The following is a 26,764-nucleotide window of genomic DNA, read 5'->3' as shown; positions in this document are numbered from 1 at the left end:
TAGACCCCGGAATGGTGGAGGTGACAATTACTACTTGTCCGGTATGGTACAATCCCTCATACAGCTGCAGGATACAAGAAGGCGGTTATTAGTATACGGCCAGGAAAAAGCAAATAATAAACCCCCACCGGTGTGTGCTGAAGGGGTTAATGTGAGCGGCGGCCGAGCCTGAGGCGCCATGTCCCTCCTGAGGTAACCAGCGCACTCCCACAGCCATCGCCTCACGACGCCTGCAGTCACATGGTCGTGGGGTGGGCGGAGCTTCACGGAAGGTCTGGCCGGAGCTCAGCCCGTGTCACTGTTTCTGCGCTCCCGGTGCTGACAGGTTCTGCGCGGACATCTGCAGGTGAGTTACCGGGCAACATATACACCACAGCCCCGGGCGGCCATCCTGAGCGATGCCTGCTAACCGGCCGCCCTGGGGCAAACCAAACCGCAGTGTGTATACAAGGTGCTGTGTGTATGCCCGGTGCTGTGTGTGCCCTGCGGTGTATATGCCCGGTGCTGTGTGTGCCCTGCAGTGTGTATACAAGGTGCAGTGTGTATACAAGGTGCTGTGTGTGCCCTGCAGTGTGTATACAAGGTGCAGTGTGTATACAAGGTGCTGTGTGTGCCCTGCAGTGTGTATACAAGGTGCTGTGTGTGCCCTGCAGTGTGTATACAAGGTGCTGTGTGTGCCCTGCAGTGTGTATACAAGGTGCTGTGTGTGCCCTGCAGTGTGTATACAAGGTGCTGTGTGTGCCCTGCAGTGTGTATACAAGGTGCTGTGTGTGCCCTGCAGTGTGTATACAAGGTGCTGTGTGTGCCCTGCAGTGTGTATACAAGGTGCTGTGTGTGCCCTGCAGTGTGTATACAAGGTGCTGTGTGTGCCCTGCAGTGTGTATACAAGGTGCTGTGTGTGCCCTGCAGTGTGTATACAAGGTGCTGTGTGTGCCCTGCAGTGTGTATACAAGGTGCTGTGTGTGCCCTGCAGTGTGTATACAAGGTGCTGTGTGTGCCCTGCAGTGTGTATACAAGGTGCTGTGTGTGCCCTGCAGTGTGTATACAAGGTGCTGTGTGTGCCCTGCAGTGTGTATACAAGGTGCTGTGTGTGCCCTGCAGTGTGTATACAAGGTGCTGTGTGTGCCCTGCAGTGTGTATACAAGGTGCTGTGTGTGCCCTGCAGTGTGTATACAAGGTGCTGTGTGTGCCCTGCAGTGTGTATACAAGGTGCTGTGTGTGCCCTGCAGTGTGTATACAAGGTGCTGTGTGTGCCCTGCAGTGTGTATACAAGGTGCTGTGTGTGCCCTGCAGTGTGTATACAAGGTGCTGTGTGTGCCCGGTGCTGTGTGTGCCCTGCAGTGTGTATACAAGGTGCTGTGTATGCCCGGTGCTGTGTGTGCCCTGCAGTGTGTATACTAGGTGCTGTATGTGCCCTGCGGTGTATATGCCCGGTGCTGTGTGTGCCCTGCAGTGTGTATACTTGGTGCTGTATGTGCCCTGCGGTGTATATGCCCTGCGGTGTATATGCCCGGTGCTGTGTGTGCACCCTGTTGTGTGTGTGTGTGTATATATGCCCGGTGCTGTGTGGGCGCCCTGCGCTGTGTGTGTGCCCGGTGCTGTGTGTGCACCATGTTGTGTGTGTGTATATATGCCCGGTACTGTGTGTGTGTGCCCGGTGCTGTGTGGGCGCCCTCTGGTGTGTATATGCCCGGTACTGTGTGAGTGCCCGGTGCTGTGTGTGCACCATGTTGTGTGTGTGTGTATATATGCCCGGTACTGTGTGAGTGCCTGGTGCTGTGTGTGCACCATGTTGTGTGTGTGTGTATATATGCCCGGTACTGTGTGTGTGTGCCCGGTGCTGTGTGGGCGCCCTCTGGTGTGTATATGCCCGGTACTGTGTGTGTGCCTGGTGCTGTGTGTGTGCCCTGCGGTGTGTATGCCCGGTGCTGTGTGTGCACCCTGCTGTGTGTATGCCTGGTGCTGTCTGTGCACCCTGCTGTGTGTGCACCCTGCTGTGTATATGCCCGGTACTGTGTGCGCCCTGCTGTGTATATGCCCGCTACTGTGTGCACCCTGCTGTGTGTATGCCCGGTGCTGTCTGTGCACCCTGCTGTGTGTATGCCCGGTGCTGTGACATTAGAGCCGGGACAGGAGAATATCTGCAAGCTGCAGCCTCACCTGTGAGCTGGGTGGTCAGTAATCCGCCATATAAGGCCCCTTCCCACTAAGCAAAGGTAGCGGAATTCCGCAACAGAATTGTCCGCCGCGGAATGCCGTTAGCCTTCCGCTCATAATGGGAGTCTATGGGAACAAGTTCATTCTTCAGCGCGTACAGAGCAGGAGTGCGCGCCTCCCATAGACTCCCATTATGAGCGGGAGGCTAACGGCATTCCGCGGCGGACAATTCCGTCGCGGAATTCCGCTACCTTTGTTCAGTGGGAACGGGGCCTTAAGAGCCTGAGGCCATCACCTGGTCTGGGGTACAGGAGGTGACTGGGGTACTAGGGTCCATCACCTGGTCTGGGGTACAGGAGGTGACTGGGGTACTAGGGTCCATCACCTGGTCTGGGGTACAGGAGGTGACTGGGGTACTAGGGTCCATCACCTGGTCTGGTATGGGGTACACCTTTCTGTGGAAGCTAATGGCCGCCTTATAATAAAGTACATGCAGTCTCTGTAGTCTCTGCGAGTGTGTACGCTGGGTACAGACGCTCCCGACCTTGTGACTGCGACGCTCATGCAGAACGGTTGAGCAATAGTTGCATCAGATGAAAGATCTGCACATAGAGAAGCTACCGGATTAGTGTTATTCCTGCACAGAAGCCTCCACCTATGTCATGGTATACTCTGCACCTATATATCATGGTATACTCTGCACCTATATATCATAGTATACGCTGCACATACACTGCTCCTATATATACTGGTATACACTGCACCTATATATCATGGTATACTCTGCATCTATATATCATGGTATACGCTGCACATACACTGCTCCTATATATACTGGTATACCCTGCACATACACTGCTCCTATATATACTGGTATACGCTGCACATACACTGCTCCTATATATACTGGTATACCCTGCACATACACTGCTCCTATATGTACTGGTATACACTGCACCTATATATCATGGTATACTCTGCTCCTATATATACTGGTATACGCTGCACATACACTGCTCCTATATATACTGGTATACACTGCACCTATATATCATAGTATACTCTGCATCTATATATCATGGTATACGCTGCACATACACTGCTCCTATATATACTGGTATACCCTGCACATACACTGCTCCTATATATACTGGTATACCCTGCACATACACTGCTCCTATATATACTGGTATACGCTGCACATACACTGCTCCTATATATACTGGTATACCCTGCACATACACTGCTCCTATATGTACTGGTATACACTGCACCTATATATCATGGTATACTCTGCTCCTATATATACTGGTATACGCTGCACATACACTGCTCCTATATATACTGGTATACACTGCACCTATATATCATAGTATACTCTGCATCTATATATCATGGTATACGCTGCACATACACTGCTCCTATATATACTGGTATACACTGCACCTATATATCATGGTATACTCTGCTCCTATATATCATGGTATACGCTGCACATACACTGCTCCTATATATACTGGTATACCCTGCACCTATATATCATGGTATACTCTGCTCCTATATATCATGGTATACGCTGCACATACACTGCTCCTATATATACTGGTATACCCTGCACATACACTGCTCCTATATATACTGGTATACCCTGCACATACACTGCTCCTATATATACTGGTATACCCTGCACATACACTGCTCCTATATATACTGGTATACCCTGCACATACACTGCTCCTATATATACTGGTATACACTGCACCTATATATCATGGTATACTCTGCTCCTATATATCATGGTATACGCTGCACATACACTGCTCCTATATATACTGGTATACCCTGCACATACACTGCTCCTATATATACTGGTATACCCTGCACATACACTGCTCCTATATATACTGGTATACCCTGCACATACTCTGCTCCTATATATACTGGTATACGCTGCACATACACTGCTCCTATATATACTGGTATACGCTGCACATACACTGCTCCTATATATACTGGTATACCCTGCACATACACTGCTCCTATATATACTGGTATACGCTGCACATACACTGCACCTATATATCATAGTATACTCTGCACCTATATATCATGGTATACGCTGCACATACACTGCTCCTATATATACTGGTATACGCTGCACATACACTGCTCCTATATATACTGGTATACGCTGCACATACACTGCTCCTATATATACTGGTATACCCTGCACATACACTGCTCCTATATATACTGGTATACGCTGCACATACACTGCACCTATATATCATAGTATACTCTGCACCTATATATCATGGTATACGCTGCACATACACTGCTCCTATATATACTGGTATACGCTGCACATACACTGCTCCTATATATACTGGTATACGCTGCACATACACTGCTCCTATATATACTGGTATACGCTGCACATACACTGCTCCTATATATACTGGTATACCCTGCACATACACTGCTCCTATATATACTGGTATACGCTGCACATACACTGCTCCTATATATACTGGTATACGCTGCACATACACTGCTCCTATATATACTGGTATACGCTGCACATACACTGCTCCTATATATACTGGTATACGCTGCACATACACTGCTCCTATATATACTGGTATACGCTGCACATACACTGCTCCTATATATACTGGTATACACTGCATCTATATATCATGGTATACCCTGCACATACACTGCTCCTATATATACTGGTATACACTGCACCTATAGCATGGTATACAGTCCAGCACACGCACTGGATGTGATCGCTCTTTATATACATGTGTACGTGTCGAGCTGCTTAGATAAGGCTGAGGCCTACAATCCATGTGTGTTAGTGCGACGTTACATTACACAACCACTTATTACATCTCTATTGTGTGACTGCTCAGTCAGTGCGACCACATAATAACAGCCGTCACAAGTGAGTGTGAATGTGCAAGTGTGAATATGCACAGACGCAGGATATTCTGTATCTTCCAGTGGAGACGTGAGTCAGCACGGAACGGCCGTCACTCATATAAGTTGCCGGCACCTGCTACCTTGTATCCGTGCACTGTGTTATAAAGCGTCCGTTGTTGTCTACTTAGTCGGTGCCGTCCTTGCTATTTTTGCACTGGACGATCTCTACATTTGTCTGGTTTGGCACCACCTGGGACTGTGACGTCTGAGTGACCGCCGGCCCCTGCTGGGTGTATACTCACTAACTCCTTCTCTATTGTTTCATGCTGTATACAATGTATGTGCTGGAGGATATTCCGTCTGTCTTTATCTCTCAGTAATTACATTTCGCAACTTGAAATCATTGTCACATGTGCAGCCTTATTCCAGATCATCACCCTGCCAGGACTGTCGCCCAACCCCAGGGGCAGATGCAGACACATAGGCCGCAGCTATGGGAGGGGTAATAGGAGGGGTAGCTGATCAACAACAACTCACCTCCCATCACTGCTTCTTTCCTGCTTATATCCAGGGCTGTGGCCGCACTGCGTTCAGTCTCTATTGTATATCTGACTTATATACACTAAGAAAACGTCTCCGCACATGTGTCAGATGTGTCCATACAAGTCCCTACACCTCTGGGCTGGTGTGCGTCACTACTATACATGCTATACTATACATGCTATACTATACTACTATACATGCTATACTAAACTACTATATATGCATCACTACTATACATGCTATACTATACTACTATACATGTGTCACTACTATACATGCTATACTATACATGCATCACTGCTATACTATACTACTATATATGCATCACTACTATACATGTTATACTACTATATATGCATCACTACTATACATGCTATACTATACTACTATACATGCATCACTACTATACATGTTATACTATACTACTATACATGTTATACTATACTACTATACATGCATCACTACTATACATGTTATACTATACTACTATACATGTTATACTATACTACTATACATGTGTCACTACTATACATGTTATACTATACTACTATACATGCATCACTACTATACATGTTATACTATACTACTATACATGTTATACTATACTACTATACATGTGTCACTACTATACATGCTATACTACACTACTATACATGCATCACTACTGTACATGCATCACTACTGTACATGCATCACTACTGTACATGCATCACTACTATACATGCATCACTACTATACATGTTATACTATACTACTATACATACTATACTATACTACTATACATGTGTCACTACTGTACATGCATCACTACTATACATGCTATACTATACTACTATACATGCATTACTACTATACATGTTATACTATACTACTATACATGCTATACTATACTACTATACATGCATCACTACTGTACATGCATCACTACTATACATGCTATACTATATATGCTATACATGTCACTACTATACATGGATCATTACTATACATGCTATACTATACTACTATACACGCATCACTACTATACATGCTATACTATACTACTATACATGCATCACTACTATACATGTTATACTATACTACTATACACGCATCACTACTATACATGCTATACTATACTACTATACATGTTATACTATACTACTATACATGTTATACTATACTACTATACATGCATCATTACTATACATGCTATACTATACTACTATACATGCTATGCTATACTATACTACTATACATGCGTCACTACTATACATGCTATACTATTATACATGTGCCACTACTATACATGCTATACTATACTATACTACTATACATGCTATACTATACATGCGTCACTACTATACATGCTATACTATACTACTATACATGCGTCACTACTATACATGCTATACTATACTACTATACACGCATCACTACTATACATTCATCACTACTATACATGCTATACTATACTACTATACATGTTATACTATACTACTATACATGCATCACTACTATACATGTTATACTATACTACTATACATGCATCACTACTATACATGTTATACTATACTACTTTACCTGCTATACTATACACGCATCACTACTATACATGCTATACTATACTACTATACACGCGTCACTACTATACATGCTATACTATACTACTATACACGCGTCACTACTATACATGCTATACTATACTACTATATATGCGTCACTACTATACATGTTATACAATACTACTATACATGCTATACTATACTACTATACATGCTATACTATACTACTATATATGCATCACTACTATACATGCATCACTACTATACATGCTATACTATACTACACTACTATACATGCTATACTATACTACACTACTATACATGCTATACTATACTATACATGCTATACTATACTACTATACATGCTATACTATACTACTATACATGTGTCACTACTATACATGCTATACTATACTACTATACATGTGCCACTACTGTAGATGCTATAATATACATGCTATACTATACTACTATACATGCTATGCTATACTATACTACTATACATGCGTCACTATTATACATGCCCAGATCAATAGCAATTGCAAAACTTAGGCTGCATTCACACGTCCGCAAATTTTGTGGACCTTGGGACGGTGACTGGCTGTCCTGGATGGTTTCCGCACCCGGCATTATGTATCTGCATATTGTCATTACAGAGCCGCGGAGATTCAAACGTTTTCCCTGCTGCCGGCATTCAGGACAGCCATTCACTGTCCTTAGGTTACTGCAACAACGGCCATTGTTGCAGTGAAAATTGCATTGATTTCAGTGCACTATGGCCGGAAATAATTGACATTTCAATGGTTTCCATGGCTGTAGCGAACAACGGCCTTTATTCAATACATTGTGTGAACAACGTACACTGTTTGCATTGATTTCAATGCAACACATTTTTTATGACAAGAACGGCCGTTGTTTTCATTGCAAACAACATCCGTTCTTGCCACATAAAATATGTTGTGTGAACATCTCCAGTCTTGCAGCACTTATCAGCTGCTGTATGTCCTGCAGGAATTGGTGTATTCTCTCTAGTCTGACACCGTGCTCTCTGCTGCCACCTCTGTCCAGAGCAGGAGAGGTCAGACTAGAAGGACACCACTTCCTGCAGGACATACAGCAGCTGATGAGTACTTGAAGGATTGCGATTTTTTAATAGAACTGATTTACAAATTTGCATAACTTTCCGACACCAGTTTATTTGAAAAGAAAAATATATAACTTTATTGCCAACATTATTTTAACAGCATAGTCTCTTTTCCAGACTGACCACTCAAAATGATGAAAAAGATTGTGAACACGGCCCGGCAGGCGTTTGCCACTGGGAAGACACGTTCGCTGGATTTCCGGATACAGCAGCTACAGGCTCTGAAGACGATGATCGTGGAAAATGACGCCGAGATCAAGGAGGCCCTGAAAGCCGATCTGCACAAGGTGCTTCAGTGCTTGTGTGTGTGTGAGAAGGCCTGGCCACCTCCAGGACTATACTACATCAGTAGCCATCCTATAGATTAGCTGTATACCGCATATATACCACTAGTCATCCAGTGTCACTCTATACACAGGGCCGGCCTCTCTTCTCAGGATCCCGATTCCCGTCTGCTACTGCTGGATATCGTGGGTAGAATAGTTGATGGTCGGCAGCTGTAGGTAACAGCTCGGCCCCGGAATTACATTTACATTCATTGCCGCAGCTCCCACCCGGGATCATGCTAGAAGCTGAAAGATGGATCTCCGAGCAAAGGACCAATATTTAGCCCATCTTGATTTACACCCATGATCATTTTGAGCTTAAAGGGGTGTCAGAAAGTTATATAGATTTGTAATTTACTTTTATTTAGAAATTTCCAGTCTTCCAGTACTTATCTGCTGCTGTATGTCCTGCAGGAAGTGGTATATTCTTTCTAGTGTGACACAGTGCTCTCTGCTGCCACCTCTGTCCATGTCAGGAACTGTCCAGAGCAGGAGAGATTTTCTATGGGGATTTGCTGCTGCTCTGCACAGTTCCTGACATGGACAGAGGTGGCAGCAGAGAGCACTGTGTCAGACTGGAAAGAATACACAACTTCCTGTAGGACATACAGCAGCTGGTAAGTACCGGAAGACTGAAGATTTCTTAATAAAAGTAAATTACAAATCTATATAACTTTGACACCTGTTAATTTAGTGGTACATTTGCTTTAAAATTGAGTTATTTTTCATGTTCAGTTCTTTATATTACCCCTAGGGCCGGGTTCACACTTTGTTTTTGCTGTCCGTTTAATGGATCTGTTTTTATGGGGAAAAAAGGGATGCAAAAACAGATGCATTTGTGTGCTTCCAATTGGAACTGCTTTTCCATTGACTTCCATTGTAAAAAAACAAAACAAAAGGCTCAAAGCTGATCCATGTTTTTTTTTTTTTTTTTTTTTTTTTTTTTTAGCATAGACAGAAATGTGGTTGACCATGTTTTTCTGTATGTTTAAAGTAACCATTTAAAAACTGACTGTGAAAACGTAGTGTGAATCCGGCCTTGGAGAGATTACATAAGGATTATACATGTGGAGGGCAGATGTGTGAGGTTATATTTCCATATCCGTTTATATAGTCAGAGTTGTACTGGTCCAGTACCGTATGTTCATAGTCCGGCAGACATAACAACGTGGGTCTTTTTGTCTTTTTTTTCTTTTCCCTCTCTAGAATGATTGTTCTGCTTACAGCTATGAGATGATGGGGCTCATTGCAGAAATTGATCTCTGCATTGACAATCTCTATGATTGGGCTGCACCCCAGCATGTAAAAAAGACCCTGATGACGCTGGGCGATGAAGTGTACATCAACTACGAGCCTCTGGGTGTTGTCCTCGTCATCGGAGCCTGGAACTATCCCCTTGTTGTTTGTCTGCAGCCGGTGGTGGGGGCCATTGCAGCAGGTACATATCCATCAGCACTTGTCTGAGGAGCTTATTATTATATGGCTGGATTATTGTGCAGGTAAAGCCGCCCAAACAATAGTTGGATCGTTCCGGTGGCCCTTTATTTCCATCATTGTCAAGTACACATTCCCTATTGCACAGAGAAAAGTGCCGCTGGTAAACAGTGATTTGTAAGGTTTCCATGTATCTGGAATGAGTTTTATTTTGAAGGTTTAGACTTAAAGGCTATGTTCACACAAGGTACGGACAACGGCTGTTGTAGTGAGTGTCAAACAGTGTCCGTTGTTGCATTGAAAGTTGCATTGAAATCAATGCACAACGTGCCAGGAATAATTGACATGTCAATTATTTCCATGGCCGTAGCGAAAAACGGCCGTTGTTTGCATTGACTTCAATGCAACAGGTTTCTCTATGACAAGAACGGCCGTTTTAATTGAAAACAATGTCCGTTCTTGTCATGAAATGTAGGTTGTGTAAACATAGCCTAATACTGCACTCTCTTATTTCTGTAAAGGTAACGCTGTGGTGATCAAACCCTCTGAGGTGAGCGAACATACAGCCAAGGCTTTGGAGAAATTCATCCCACGATACTTGGACAAGGTATGTCATCATACGCGTAGATTAAGCAAAATATGTTATATACTGTCTGCACGGTCCGTTCTTCACCGCCTAATAGTCCAGGGACATAGGCCAAAATAGTTCCATGCTAAATTACCATGACCTGAACCTTGTCCGGAAGCTCCTAGTAAATATTCATTGTAAAACATAGTTACGTATCTGAAATCTATTAACTGAACAGAAGTAGCAAGAGGGGGATTCTAGAAGGCTGGGATCAAGGCCAGATCGGTAAGTATGACTTAAAGGGTTACATGGCGTTCTCAAACTTAAACTAAAAGGGGTTATACAGGGTTAGAAAAACATGGCCACTTCCTTCCAGAGACAGCACTGTTCTTGTCTCCAGTTCAGGTGCAGTTTGCAGTTAAGCTCCATTCATTTCAATGGAACTGAGTTGCAAAACCTGGAGACAAGAGCGGTGCTGTCTCTGGACGAAAGCGGATGTGTTTTTCTAACGCGGGATAACCCGTTTTAGTTTGACCCTTGTAACCCTTTAAATCATACTTATCTGTCTGGCCTTGATCCCAGCCTTCTAGAATCTTCTAGAAAGAGAATTTGTGTAAGTTTATTATAAATTGTTAATAATGAAGCGATTTATAGTTTGTTTTATTGCTTATTTTTGATCCATTGTTCAGCCAGGATATTTGTTCTCTGCACCTGTTAAATGTAAATCACATTTAGGTAACTATATTTTTCCGGCCTTTGTAGGAACTCTACCCAGTAGTGAATGGAGGAGTAGCGGAAACAACAGAGTTACTTGCTGAAAGATTCGACCATATTTTCTATACTGGGAATACAAACGTTGGCAAAATAATCATGACGGCGGCAGCTAAATTCCTGACACCCGTCACCCTTGAACTGGGAGGGAAGAGTCCATGTTATGTCGATAAGGACTGCGATATTGATATTGCCAGTAGGTGAGTGTCGAGTGAATAAGAGTCAAGGTTTATAGGTAAACTCTGTTATCTGGACGTGTCAACGTTTATGACCTCGTAGAAGACAGGTGATCACATGATCTGCATTTACCTGGGAAGTGCGAGAGTGAAGCCCTTCCCTGCCGCACTTTGGCCAGGCCACACATCTAGCCAGTCACACATATAGCACACCATTCAAAGATTAACCCAAGGGGGATTTACTTAAAGGGAACCTGTCACCCCCCGTGCCGGGGTGACAGGCGTCCGACCCCCCGCTACAGCCCCCTATACTCCCCTGATCCCGCTTCTGGATCCGGTCGGGTCACGGAGATCTCAGCCGCTGCAGCCCGGCGTGCGTGCTGAGAAATGAGTCCAGCGCTCCGTCATTCTCTATGAGCGTTGGACTCATCTCTTAGCGCGCGCGCCGGACTGCAGCGGCTGATATCTCCGTGACCCAACCGGATCCAGAAGCGGGATCAGGTGAGTATAGGGGGCTGTAGCAGGGGGTCGGGAGCCTGTCACCCCGGCACGGGGGTTGACAGGTTCCCTTTAACATAAAGAAATACATGTGGCTTGTAACATTACAGTTCCACACCAGGTTTGAAGTTGGTACGGGAACATTGCGTCACTCTAGATGCGAAATAAATCGCCTTTGGATTGATTTTACTGCAGTTCTAGTATCTGTTTGGAATTTGAACTTGTGCATCAGTATGTGTGTGTGTGTGTGTGTGTGTGTGTGTGTGTGTGTGTATATATGTGTATATATATGTGTATATATATATATATATATATATATATATATATATATATATATATATATATATATGTGTGTTATCTCATACTGATACAAAAGTTTTGTTGTGTTATATATGGCTATATAATAGGTAAATATACTCCTCAACCTTGAAATTGCTACATCAAAAAGAACAAGGTGGAAGATATTGCTGACTGAGGAAGTAGCGGTGTCACTAACCTGTCTGAACTAGCCTATTTCCAAGCACCTAGCTTTCGTCTGTGGCATGTGGGCGAGGTGTCGCGGGTATAAAAGCCACATCAAAAGCAAATTTTTTTATAGCTGCATAAACCTCAGAAATCAGGTCAAGTCAGTAGAGTCTGATTCTGCGACGCTTCCTGTTCATCATGCCGGATATTGCCTCTTGTCACATACTGATGGAATCTTTGAACCCAAGAAACCTCAGTTTATCACTCGTGGAGACTGCTTCACACTCAGAGCGAGATGTAATTGCTCAACAACTTGTTCCTCGGTGGTTGCGAGATAAACAATGAGCTAGAATTACAGCAAGAGGTGAAGAGATGAGAAGAATGGTGTGGAATGTTCTATTTTATAAAGCGAGTGACATCGGATAGCACATACCTAGCTCCGGGCCTTTGTACAGTGTCAACACAAACCATGTAAAGGACGGTTACATCACACTGGGATAGGAGCCAGACCTTCATTTACAGGTGTTACACTCACCTCGAGTCACATCAACCACTTTCAAAGTCTATCATGGTGCAGAACAAGACATCGATGAAGGCTGCAATGGAGGTCTGTTCTTTTGGCTGGGCCGGAGATTGGGCTGAATGGGGAACTTGTGTCCTGGATTCCTGGGATGGCCAGGGAGCGCTGCACAGTTTGACACTGGCCACTGTGGTCCATTCCTGTATTCTTCCTGGCCGGTGACTTCCTTTCACCACTGTAAGGCGAAGGAGTCGTCGGGCCAAGGGGAGTACGGGACCGTTCCACAGAGGCCCCCCCTGCCCTTCTGGCATTTGCCTGAAATGCCAGATGGCCAGTCCAGCCCTGAACCCAAAGATAATTTATTTAGCATAAAAAGCAATACATTGCTTCCAACCTGACACACCTGAAAAAGGGACCATTTTCCAACTGGTACAGAAACATTGGGGGTAATTTATCAAGATTGTTTTAAATGAGAAGTAGTCTATATTATGCCTTTTTGCTTTTAGAGTGCTTTTAGGCACAGATACATTTTCACTATTTAAAGCAACTCTGTATGCACAATCTGCACCCCCAAACCACTTGTACCATCAGATAGCTGCTATTAATTCAAGATCTGTCCTGGGGTCCGTTCGGCAGGGGATGCAGTTATTGTCCTAAAAAACAACTTTTAAACTTGCAGCCCTGAGTCAAATTGGCATGGTCTAGAGTGTGTATGCCCTAGGATTGCGACACCCCTCCATCCCTCTTCCCCGTCCTCCTAATAATAAGGAATGCCACTAGAACAATTTCTCCTATTTATCACCTGTGTGAACACTGCAAATGAGCCGGATCATAAAGGCACCTGTGCAGTGATCAGACAGGTGATGATTAGGAAAAATCCTGCCTGGGGCGTTCCTAATGGTAAGGAGGGATGGAGGGGCGTCACAATCCTAGGGCACAGACAATCTGCAAGTTTAAAAGTAGTTTTTTAGGACAATAACTGCATCACCTGCTGAACAGACCCCAGGACAGATCTTGGATTAAAAGCAGCTATCCGAAGGTACAAGCTGCTTTACTGGAGAACTATATAGCTTTGGATTGATATAGATATATAGATATAACACACTCATACAAATATATATTTACCCTTTTCATATATATTTTTTTTTTTATCTAGACGTATAGCTTGGGGAAAGTTTGTAAACTGTGGACAAACCTGTATCGCTCCCGACTACATTCTGTGTGATAAATCCATCCAAGGTAAACTTATAGAAAAGATGAAGGAGTCACTAAAGGTAAGGTCACGTTGACATTATTACCTTCTGCTCTTCTGTAAAACCTTCGCCTTTTATCTGTGTATAAAATCTGGACTAAGGTTGTTGGTTACAGAATTGATAAGGTTGAAAGACTCGGGTCCATCAAGTCCGACCCATAACCCTTGATCTAGAGGAGTGCAAACCAACAGTGAGGCAGAATTGCCGTAAATCAGAGACAATAAACCCTGAACATCTGGGCACGGCTCGTGCTTAGTTTATGTGCGATTTTTACATTTTTGCGCACAAATTGCGCAGCAGTACTCCACTGCTATCCTAGTGTACTTTGTTAGCAAAGCCGTAGTAGACAAAGACAAATTGTGCAAAAATGATCAATGCCCGTGTGCCTAATAGTAAATGTTGTGCGAGAGTATGCAGAGTGTGTAATAACCGACACCTGCGCAGTGCAATGCATCCGACCACATGAAAATATTCCTATATGACATAACATGTCAAAACTCATAGCAGATCAAAGTCTGGCGAAGAATCCTGCAGCCGACAGGGGGGACATTGATTCCAAGTAGTAACTTACCTCTCTCCATGCCAGCGGTGAGCGGCAACATCAGCCGCGAGACCGCAGCCAGGCTCCGGAGCTGACACATCATGATGGACACAGCTGATGGACTGGCCGCTCAGCCAGTCAGTGACAGGGGCGGGACACCACTCCACTCTCTGACTGGCTGAGCAGGCTGTCTATCAGCTGGAACAGGTCATTTTCCCCGAGTCCCTTGGCCGGGCCTTTCGCTCATTGCCGGCACGGGGAGAGGTAAGTTATTACTTGGAATCAGTTCCCCAGCTGCCGGCTGCAGGATTTTATAATCCGCCAGACTTTTCCTTTAAACATAATTTTTGACATGTCACAAAGTGTGGCGGGGGTACGATCAGGGGAAAAAGTGGCGGAAGGGGCGATCCGCTTCCTGGCTGCTCGCTGACTCAGCAGTGATTTAGTTATTTATAATGACAGAAGTAATAACAGATTCCGTACAGCCCTTTGTTCTATAGCTACTAAAGGCGTTATTGAGGCTTAGAAAAAACATGGCTGCTTTTCTCCAGTAACAGCGCCTCTCCTTTCCTGGGTGTGGGGGTTTTGGGGGGGTTTTGCAGCTCAGTTCCATTGAAGTGAATGGTGCTGAATTGTAATACTGCACACATCCCTAAGGACAGAGGTGGCGCTGTTTTTTCAAGAAAGTAACTTTTTTTTTCTCTCTCGCTAATCCTGGATAATGCCTTTTAAGATGCAAACAAAGTACTTAAAACCAATCTGTAGCGAACAATGTTAAGAATGTTTTGTTTAAAGAATGCAATAATATGGAATGATGAAAGTATCTTTTGGTTTCCCGTACCAGGAATATTATGGCGATAATCCCAAGGAGTCTCCAGATTATGAAAGGATTATTAACAAACGGCACTTTAATCGCGTTCTTAACCTGTTGAAGGGGGAGAAGGTTGCTATTGGAGGGGAGCACGATGAGTCCACCTGTTATATAGGTGTGTATTACCATAGGTAATGTGTATATATAGTTACATAGTTAATAAGGTTGAAAAAAAGATAAAACAGTACTTTCAGAGCAGGAGAGGTTTTCTATGGGGATTTGCTGCTGCTCTGGACAGTTCCTGACATGGACAGAGGTGGCAGCAGAGAGCACTGTGTCAGACTGGAGAGAATACACCACTTCCTGTGGGACATACAGCAGCTAATAAGTACAGGAAGACTGGAGATTTTTTTAATTAAAGTAAATTATAAATCTTCTAAATTTCTGACACCTGTTGATTTAAAAAAAAAATTATTTCCACCGGCTTACTACTTCAACACAAGGAAGTTTTGTGGGTGTGTTTTTTTGTTTTTTTTTGGGGGGGGGGGTTGTTCTATTGAAAATTTGGCTAAATGCTGAATTGATTCCCACAATGATCGTTGCAGAAAACTAATACAAACAAAAACAAAATATTGCCATAATTTTAAGGTAAAAATATGGACATATTTTCAATATTAGGGTGGGTTCACACTACAGAATCCCTGCGGAGAAGTTCCGGTGAATTCCACTGCTCATTCCCATTTCCACCGGCTCCATAGACCCCATTCTGTGGCCGGGCCGAGTCCGCCGTCCGCCGAAAGAATTGACATGTAAATTCTTTTGCTGAACAGCGGAGATGAGCGCCGCTGTGAGCGGGTACGAGCAACGGAATTCCCCGGAACTTCTCCGCATGGATTCTGCAGTGTGAACCCACCCTAATAATGCACTCTATGGAAATTAGACGTCAGTGCACACACCGTATAGAATACCAGCTGTAATTTATTACGACCATCAAATAACGACCATGCTCATCACTTACCGCCTGCTTTTGCAGAAGACAGCTGTTTTTTTACATTGTTTTATTTCTTTAATTTATTATATTTGTAATTTTGCACAATTTTTATCACTTGCATAAATAATTTTACACCTGGTCTTAAGGTGGAGAACAGCTGCGCAAAATTTATGAGCAACAACAAATAATCTAATGCAACTTCTTCACATTAAGTTAGGCGCATATTAAAGAATGGCGCATACACTATTTAGCATGTGACATTGTACTTTATAAATACAGCAAAATAAGGAAAATAAGTGCAAACACAAATTACTAGTGTAAAAAAGAGTACAAAAGCAATAATAATCCCCCCCTTTATGTTTTCTAGCACCAACTGTTCTTACTGACGTGAAGCCAGAGGCGAAGGTCATGCAGGAAGAGATTTTTGGCCCTTTGCTTCCCATAATAAATGTGAAAGATGTGGATGAAGCCATTCAGTTCATTAACAAGGGAGAGAAGCCACTGGCACTTTATGCATTTGCAAATAACAAAAAGGTAGTTATACATAGTTATACATACTCATCAGAGCTGCATGCTGGAAAAATGCCGACCACCATGCTAGAAATGCAGCGGACCCCTTTATAGTCAGTGGGGGTCAGTGATGCTGTGAGTGTCGGGCAGCCAGCAGATCTGATGCACACAGTTTTATTGTTCTGCTGCTATGAGAACAGAACAAAGGAAATCATGAAGGAGATGTAAACAATGCGGCTGGGGGCTATATAACACGATATTTATAGCGGCACACACTCTCTTTTGTCGTGATTGGTTTCTTTAGAGATGAGCGAACTGCTTTGTTAGCGCGGCAGTCTGCCTTTAAGCCGGCTGTCTTTGAAATCCGTGTCGCTGCGCCTCAGACTCTCAGCAGGTTCCTATTTATCGTGTATTGATCAGTGCAGCCATTTACATTGCACATATGATCCTGCTGTGCCCGAAGAGATTGAACTGTTTGGCATTTTATATGTAGTTACGGACATGTACCGGACTAGGCTATGGTCTTATTGCCAGGCACTGTGCATTAGGACTGTGTGTAAGGGAGGCAGGGTAGGAGTACATTATCCATGCGGATGTTACTATTGATCCAGGACAATCCCCTGATTCATCCTCTGTTATGTTTCAGGTAATAAAAAAGATGATCTCCCAGACGTCTAGTGGAGGAGTCACTGGAAATGATGTTTTTATGCATTTCACAGTTGCAGAGTTACCTTTTGGAGGTGTAGGTAAGTAACTTGCCGGGCGAAGATTATCTTCTCTATAAGATGGTGGTGGTAAAACTAAATGGCTGACGAGTCAGGCGGTCGTGCAGATTAAATGTCAATGGAAGTCCTCAGTGAAGCGTGTGTGTATGTATGTATATGTATATATATATATATATATATATATATATATATATATATATATATATATATAAATATTATATTATTAACAGCGATGGGGGAAGAAGCCGCCTCCTGACGTCTGTTGACAGTTTAGTAGCTGTCACTCTAATCAGTAGGTGACGCGTTCCCTTTAAGGTCTACCCGCTTGTGTTATTAGTTTTTTTTTATGAATGATACTTGTGCAGCTCCGTCCCTTCAGGCTTGGGTTACACTGCATTGTTCTTAGCATTTAACATAGTTTCCACCACATTATACTAGTCCTAGGGCCAGGTACAGGTTACAGGCAGCTCTACAGTTCTGCTATTGAATCTTGCAAATTACTTCCAAAAATCTAAATTAGACCTATGTTCCCGTAGGGCGGTCGCGATCATCACAGGATTTCTGGGCTTTATTTCCTCAGTGAGATGTAATCCTCTTTATTAATGTGCGGCCTCGCGATATAGCAGCACATGTGATTGTAGGCGCGAGCGCTGACACCACACACAGTAAAGACTGGCGGCACTGACCAGGAATACTGGACACTTGCAGCAGCCAGGACCGCCCTGTGGACACTTGGACCTAATTTGCATATTAAAATAACAGTTTGTATAGTTTTAGATATTTTTTTTGTTACTAACCACAGCCAGAAGTTAGAAAATGAGTTCTTTTTTCTGATTGTATTTTTTGTACATTATTATGGGGGCTGCCATCTTTCCTGAGCTGCATTTTTCCTTCGCAGCATTTAGAGAGATGCTTTACAACAAATCCCATGAAACACCATAGACAGGACCTGGCCCATTCACATGAATGAGAGTGGCTCAGGTCATACTATAGACAGGCTAGCACAGAGTTGTGAGCAACATCTATTGTGTGCACCTCTGTTATCTATATACTGCTGTATACTGGTTGTCCGGTGTCCACAATCCCCCAGTGTCTCTCTGACTGCCGAGCCTCCACTTCCAAGACAGTCGCCTTGGGAGTGACAGCCCGCTCAGCCAATCACTGGATGCAGGGCTGTGCCTTCTCAGTCAGTAATTGGCTGAGCAGGCTGTCACTCTCAAGGTGAGTTTGTCTCAGAAGTGGAGGCTCTGCAGTCAGAGGTGGACACTGGGGGAGCGCTTAGAGGTAAGGCTAGGATGCTTATTGTGTTATATGCACCAGCAGCAATATATTAAAGTATATCAAACGCCCGACAAGCCCTTTAAGTGCAGAAATGTCCCTGAAAAACATTGATACTATTGCAGGTTAATATCTTATACCATGTGGTGGGGGTTGGTATATGGGGTGCTTGCTCCTACCTTAGCAGGGTTAAGGATTGTTTTGCTTTGTAATGGGAATCTGTCAGCAGCGATGTCCTTCTGTGTATGATATCTGACTTGAAGTCATCCGTCCAGTAGATTTGCCACATTCTTTCCCCGCACCCTGGAACCAAGTGTCAAAGAGGACTAGAGGCTTGGCGTTTGTGCCGCACTTCAGTGCGCATCACCACTACTTCCTCCTCTCTGTTTTTCGTGCATATATTATGCAGGCCGGCCTCCTGCCCCCTGCTTTCGTCATCTTCTTGCGTGCATGCGCCGTGCATCTGTGCGCTCCTATTATACTACTCATTACTACTACTATTATAAATCAGGCTGGCAAGGCCGCATGAATGATCTCTGGGTCGTCCATTCGGCCCTTTACCCCTGTTATAACTTATTACGCAAGGCGATGTGCTGCTGTCGAACAAGGGGGGAACTTAGGTAAAAGTATGCGATCGGCCAATGAATTAACTTTTGCTTGTTCATCATCTGATCGCTGGGCCTATTACACGGGGCATTTATTGGCTTGTGACTAAAGACCATTTTACACGGCCCAACATTTAATGTAATCGAGCGCCGATCAGCTCAACAAGCCTTTTAGACGGCTTGATGATTGTGAAGTAAGGGCTGTGTATAATGTTAGCGATGTCTGTGCAGCCCTTGGTGTATATAGTAAATAGGTGTCCTTACAGCTTCTGTCCACTCACCGCAGCCACTGCTGAAGCAGTCTCTGAAGTGACAGGCTGCTCAGCCAATCTCTGGGCAAGAAAGGACAGTGAGCCAGTGATTGGCTGAGTGGCCTGTCACTGCACAGAAGGCTTCAGACATGCCAATGGCAGCTGCGTTGAGTTGAGAGAAGCTGGAAGGACACCTGTGGGCCTGGTAAGTATAAAATGTACTATTTTACTTTACATTCCTCGGCCATCGGACGTTCATCACTTAAACATAGCAGTGCATGGCCGATGATTTTTAAACGTGTTAAAAGACAACGATCAGGCTATTGTTTCTTCGGGTGATTGTTGTTTGACGCGATATCTGCCCGACTTGCCCTGATTTGGCAGATTATCACTCTGTTTAATAGGGTCCTAACATGGTGCTAAAATCATATTTAGAGAGGAGCGAATTTACAGTAATAATGAGGGAAGCGCTACGTTATCCGATCATCAGCTGACTTTTATCTCACTGCCGCTCCACCCAGGTGCCAGGAAACTGTGAGATGTTTTGTTATTACAGTAAATTTGCTCATCTCTGATTACATTAAGATGCACGTTCCTACTCTCCATCATATGAGCCTCCAATCACTGTAGTTACACTATTCCCACAAGTGTGAAAGTGCCTTATCTTTGTGCACCTGTGCCTTATCTTTGTGCACCTGAGTATTATCTTTTCTAGTTTGGGCCTTCATCCACATGCAGCAGTTTTGATTAATTGATACCAGCAATTTCCATTGAAAACTTAGAGACAAACTGATAATTTTTGGCTGGAAAACTGTAAACTCTTCATTCCTTTTTTTTTTTTTTTTCTTCTTTAGGACACAGTGGCATGGGCGCCTACCATGGCAAACATTCATTTGATACTTTCTCTCATAAACGCTCGTGCCTCATCAAGTCCTTATCGATGGAGGGGGTAAACAAACTCCGGTATCCCCCTTACAGCCAGAAAAAAGTGGACTGGGCCAAGTTTATCTTACTGGGTAAAATGAACAAGAAGAAGCTGTGTCTTATGCTCCTGCCTCTTGTCGCCGTGGTTGCCGCTGTGGTTTTGAAGGTGAGCAGTTTTATATATATATATATATATTATTAACTGTATGCACAGCTGCTTCTTTACACTGCGGCGCATATGCATATAGTAGCGGTACCCCCATTCCCAGTATCACGTGGGAGATGCTGCCCGTGCAAAGTGGGGGACTCAGTTTCATGCATTCCACGTCCATGTTCCGTGCTGAACATGTGAATGCGGCCTTAAAGGGTTTGTCCAGGTATAAAAAAAATATAATCTACATGGCTGAGAATAGTGTAAAAATAATAAATAAGCTATACTCACCTACTCTGATCCCCTGCAGCTGCTGCGCCTCCTCCTGGTCACTGCTTCTTTCTGGTTCCTGTGACACGCCGACCCCAGGGTCCTCCTCAGTGATTTCCTGCGAGGCCGGCACATCAGTGGAACCAGGAATATTGGGGAGTGGGAATGTTGGTGCAGCAGCTGCGGAGAATAGCGAGTATAGCTTATTTATTATTTGTAGACCTCCCCCAGCCATGTAGAATGTTATTTGTTTTTTTAAATTGCTGGGTGACCCCTTTAATGATCATTTACATATGATTTGTTGATTTTGGATAGCTGTGGGCAGCATTACCCAGAAGTACAGGACAGATAGTAACACGTCATTCTATGTGACACCATTGTGTGCAAAGTGGAAAAACTAGACTGCGGCTCTGTAGTGTAGCTGAGAGATCTAGTTATCCTTCTGTTATTCTCATAGGGGTCAAAGTCTTCACTCTGATTCCCTCCTGAGGGGTCAGGGTGCTAGTTATTCTTCCTGCCATCACTACTCCCTTATATCAGATGTAGCAGAGCTTTTGCTGTCAATTCTTCCCATTTTGGGTTAGATGTTTTGCGGAGTCTGTGTCTTCTCAAAAAACTTTTGACATATGTGAACAAACACCCAGATCACCATGAATTACTAGAACAAGTGGGTAGAAGCACCTGGCCTCAGTCACTGACACAGCTGGAGAGAGAAGACACTCGGCACGCTCTTCTCCTGGCTTCATCTAATGGCCAACGGGGGTTTGAACACCTAGGCCCTAAAGGACCAAACTTTTGGCACATCTCTATGGGTCCCTTTATACGACCCAACATGTGGCTGCAAACCAGGGTTGATCGGCGACATTTGCAGCGACCTTACATGGCACGATTAATTGTGTTTTACCGTGTAGAGAGATGCACGGACGATAACTATGATGTTACCGGCATCACAATAGATCTAATCAGCCGCCGAGCGACAACAGCTGAACGACGGCCCTTTTACATGCAACAATTATGGGGTAAATGAACTTTCCGTAATAATTGTCGGATGTAGCAGCTCTGAGTGGTACTACTGTACTATGTCGTGAGGTTTTAGACCTTTGTTGGGAACCTGGCGCAATTTAATGGACCATATAAAAAGATGTTTTCAATGATCCAAGCTGCACATTTGATGCTTTAACCTCAGGCCTAGGTGAGGGGTGTTGGGAGTCCGACCTCCTCCAATCTAATATTAAAGACCTATCCTGAAGTTAGGCCTATGGTCTTTAAAGGGATATCCCCTTTAAGGAACTACATGACCTTATTGTGTTTTTACTACAGAATATTTTTGTTTTTACCGTTTTTTTTTTTGGGGGGGGGGGGATTTTTTCAGAAATATCGTTGGCAACTGGCAGGCAGAGGACTGCAGCTTGCGCTGGCTTTTCAGAGACTGTGCTTTAAGCAGGTCTCTGTACAGTAAGGTATGCAGTCCCAGGCCTACGGGAGCATGCCCATTCGTGGGAAACCCATTGAGATATACTAAATGGAATGAACATTCATTACTTTCCTTAATGTGTCCCTGTTATGAGAGGAAGAAATGCACATGTCCCTGCAACATGTCAGATGTGATCCGTTGGGGTCTGGGTGCGTTCCCAATCTCTAAAACCAGACATATGTGGGGTTAAGCAACTCACTCCCCTGCTTGCTGCAATCTCTAACTAAATCCAGCACAGTGGGCGGACATATCCGGAGGAGGAAAGATTGCAAAATAAATGTATTTGCCAAAAAATGGCCCTGAACAGAATAATGTATGATTTCCATTGTTCTGTGCATCTGATTCAGTGATCTCCTCCTGAATAAAAAGGACTCTCCATTATGTGCATGTGCTCAGTAGTCCTCAATATTCACGAGCACCAGCTCCCTCTGCCCACCGGCTGCTGATTGGCAGTTGACTATCTTTCTATCAAACAAATAAATAAATATACATACACTCTGTGTAGTATATAGGCAGACAGCTGTCAACCAGCAGCCAGGTGTGCGGCATGAAGCCCAATCTCCTGCATATTAGGAGAACGGCTGAGCAGAATGATGGAAGTAATACACCGATCTGTCAAGCGTTTCTGTCACTAGTTTATGCTGCCCTCATTTAAGGCGGAATAATCCTATTGACAGATTCCCTTTTAAACTGTTGAACAGAAGGGATCAAGCAGCAGAAAAGAGTTAAGCGTCATGAGCGGCATTAATAACGGCCTCAGGTTTTAGTCTTATAAATACAAAAACAAACTAAAGATATTCCTTTAGGGTACAAACCCACACACCGTATACACAGCAGATACGCAACAAATACGCAGCAAATATGCAGCAGATTTGTTGGTACAGATTTGATGCTGTGTTCAGTTATTTACATATAATCTGCTGCGTTTTTGCTGCGTATTTGCTGCGTGTTTGCTGCGTATTTGCTGCGTATCGCAGCAGTAAATACGCTGCTTATACGGTGTGTGGGTTTATACCCTTACAGTTTATAATTCAAGTCACAAAATTGTTCCGGTTTCAGAGAGTTATTCGCTGTGGTCACACTGGGAATTGCTTAAAAACAGTTCACTTTCTCCTAGCACTTAAAGCGATACTGTAACATCCCCCCCCCCCCCCCCCCCCCCCAACCCGCTGGTAGCATATTATGTCTTTTAAGATGCACCCGGCCACGTTACAACCTGCATCATATGCTGATTTTGATTATTTTTGGTAGTCGAGAATGTGGTAATTGTGGTTTTGTAACACCTATGGCCTAGAGTGTCTGTGCCCTAGGCCTACTACGCCTTTCATTTCTTCCTCCCTATCCTCCTCATCATTAGGAACGCCCCTGGGCAGGATATTCATCAGTGTACAGGTGCCTCAATGATCTGAAGCGGCACATGTGTTTAGACAAGTGATGAATAAATGATGATGTTCCTAATGATGAGGAGAAAGAGAGGAGAGGCGTCGCAGGCCGGGGGCACAGACACTCTAGGCCACACCACATTGACTCAGCTCCCTAACCAACGCATTGGGCGCATTTTAAAAGCCACAACCATGAAGGACTTACTCTCATCAAACAGACGCCACCAGTGGTTTGGGGGAAGGGGTTGGTGAATACAGTATGGTTTGAATGTAAAGGTGATGGATAAAATCACTGGTACGTTTGTATGTAATCGGAAATGCATGTACCTCACATATTTATGTAATATGATAATTCTGCTTTTATTTAATACCTTGATAAAATAAGGTCCTTTTTATTTTTTATTTTCAGATGATCTAAAAGTTGGAGCCTGATGATTAAATCCACCGTTCCTGGTTGTTTCCAGTTAAAATCAAAATGCATCGTATAGAAACATTTACTTCTATTATACGTGATGCTGTCTTCTGCTGCAGCGCAGATCTAAAACCTTGCAAACCCCTATTTAAAGGAGAAGTACGGCCAAAATGCTGAAGGCAGGAGGGGCGTGTGGGAACATAATAAAGAATGTATACTTACCCATCCCGGTGGCCTCACAGCGCTACATCACAGGCTCACTGACTGCCGCCGGGCTCCAGTTTCTCCCAGCTTCCTGGTACGTCCCAACCCGGGGGAAAGTATCCGCTCAGCCAGTCAGTGACTACAGCAGTCACTGAGCGGGCATTCCTGTGACCGGGTTATGACATGGCACGAGCTGTAGGAGCCTGGTGGGGGATGGGGTAAGTATACATTCTTTATTATGTTCCCGCACCCCTTTGCCTTAATCAGATTATGCATCTCAAACTTCTAAGACTTCTTAGTCCGTTTGCCTTAATCATTCTGCTAACCAGGATTAGAAAGTTATAGCTTCTGTCTTCCATAAACAGTGCCCCACTTGTCCTCAGGTTGTGTCCGGTGTTACAGCTGATGACGGAGGTATGGTTTCTGTATTCACGGCCTTTTTAGCACTGTCAGACCTGTGAACACTGAGATACAGATAAAGGAAGTGCTTACCGCTTGCTCGCCACATTGCTGCAACATTCCGTTCTACGTTTACAGTCAATTAGTAAACTGAATCTTCCTATATTTGTGACAGTGGACTCTTTAAAGACTATGGACTACTTTAAACCAGTTTTTGTATAGTTCATTTGAATTTAAAATTAAAGGGGAACTAGCAGCAAGTTAGACAAATCTAACCCGCTAGTAGCCCCCTATTGTGTACGGGGCGCTGGGAATGAGGGTATGTTTCTTACCTTCATCCTCGGCGCTGTTCCCATGCAGTTTTTAATGTAATCTGGGAAGGCTGTTTAGAGCACTGTCCTGCCCCCAGAGCACCAGCCCTTCCCTTTTAATGATTTTCAGTAGAGCGGGTGGAATCGGCACTCTGGGGGCGGGGCAGTGCTCAAAACAGCCTTCCCAGATTACATTAAAAACTGCACGGGAACAGCGCTGAGGATGAAGGTAAGAAACATACCCTCATTCACAGCGCCCCGTTCACAATATGGGGCTATTAGCGGGTTAGATTTGTCTAACTTGTTGCTAGTTCCCCTTTAATTTTAAATTCAAATGAACTATACAAAAAATATAAAAAGCCTTACTACAGGACTACATTACAAACTTTGCAAGAATAGCGCTGAGGATAAAGGTGGGAGGCCTATCTTCATTCTGAGCCCCCTGTCTGCAATAAGGGCTTGGCAGGTGAGATTCACCTAACCTGCTGATAGTTAAGCACTTTTCTAAATGGTCCTGATTTTATGTTTCTGATGGGATTTCTGCTCTATCCCATTGGATAATTTTTTCCTCCCATTCTTGGCATCAGTGCCAGTCCAAGCAGTCGGACCCCCACAGCCTTATTTTGTTATTCGGGAATAAGATGGGCGTGCCCCTTTTGGTGCATTATTTTAAATCTTACATTAACCACTAAAGGCCCTATAACAGGGTGCACGGAGAGGTTATCTGCCGAATCTGATAGATGTTGTGTAATAGAGCCAGCGATCAGCTGATGAGAGAGCAAATGCTCACGGGGGTTGATCGCTGTCTTTTAACATGTTAAAAGGTATTTCACCGCTGGCCGCACATCTCTGCCTATAATTAGAGATGCATGGCTGACTACAGGGGAGGAGCTGACTACAGGGGAGGAGCTGACTACGGGATGGGGGGCTGACTACAGGGGAGGAGCTGACTACGGGGGGGGGCTGACTACAGGGGAGGAGCTGACTACAGGGGAGGGGCTGACTACCGGGGGGAGGGGCTGACTACAGGAAGGGCTGCATGAACATATCTAGCTTTGTTTGGCCAGCCCTGGCTGTACGATTATCGAGCCATGCAATAGTCTCAGTAAGCGAGCACCAATCGGCCCATGTAACACGTGTAAAATATTTTCTTGACTGTAAAAGTCTATGGACAACTCTGGCATCCTGATACAATGAC

At 44.1% G+C, this 26,764-nt stretch overlaps 1 protein-coding gene across 1 annotated transcript; it reads left to right on the top strand.

Annotated features, from left to right (window-relative positions):
• ALDH3A2 (aldehyde dehydrogenase 3 family member A2) lies at positions 1–25,733 on the top strand. The gene is made up of 11 exons (XM_069971771.1): positions 1–346; positions 8,434–8,603; positions 9,849–10,080; positions 10,598–10,683; positions 11,407–11,615; positions 14,231–14,348; positions 15,713–15,854; positions 17,038–17,204; positions 17,827–17,926; positions 20,894–21,129; positions 24,650–25,733. The coding sequence occupies exons 2-11, from the start codon at positions 8,448–8,450 to the stop codon at positions 24,656–24,658; spliced, it is 1,455 nt and encodes a 484-aa protein (XP_069827872.1). The 5' UTR covers positions 1–346; positions 8,434–8,447; the 3' UTR covers positions 24,659–25,733.
• Positions 25,734–26,764: the final 1,031 nt, after the last annotated feature.

This window comes from Dendropsophus ebraccatus, chromosome 5, assembly GCF_027789765.1.
Source record: "Dendropsophus ebraccatus isolate aDenEbr1 chromosome 5, aDenEbr1.pat, whole genome shotgun sequence".
NCBI classification, from domain to species: Eukaryota; Metazoa; Chordata; class Amphibia; order Anura; family Hylidae; genus Dendropsophus; species Dendropsophus ebraccatus.
The sequence above is the reverse complement of the archived record's forward strand: the minus strand, read 5'-3'. Positions and strand labels throughout refer to the sequence as shown.

What these genes read in the sequence shown, in the direction of transcription:
- ALDH3A2 (XM_069971771.1), top strand. Translation starts at nt 8,448, where the DNA reads ATGATGAAAAAGATTGTGAACACGGCCCGGCAGGCGTTTGCCACTGGG. An exon ending in TCCCACGATACTTGGACAAG is followed by an intron (nt 10,684 to 11,406) that starts GTATGTCATCAT and finishes CGGCCTTTGTAG; the next exon opens with GAACTCTACCCAGTAGTGAA. An exon ending in AGATGAAGGAGTCACTAAAG is followed by an intron (nt 14,349 to 15,712) that starts GTAAGGTCACGT and finishes TTCCCGTACCAG; the next exon opens with GAATATTATGGCGATAATCC.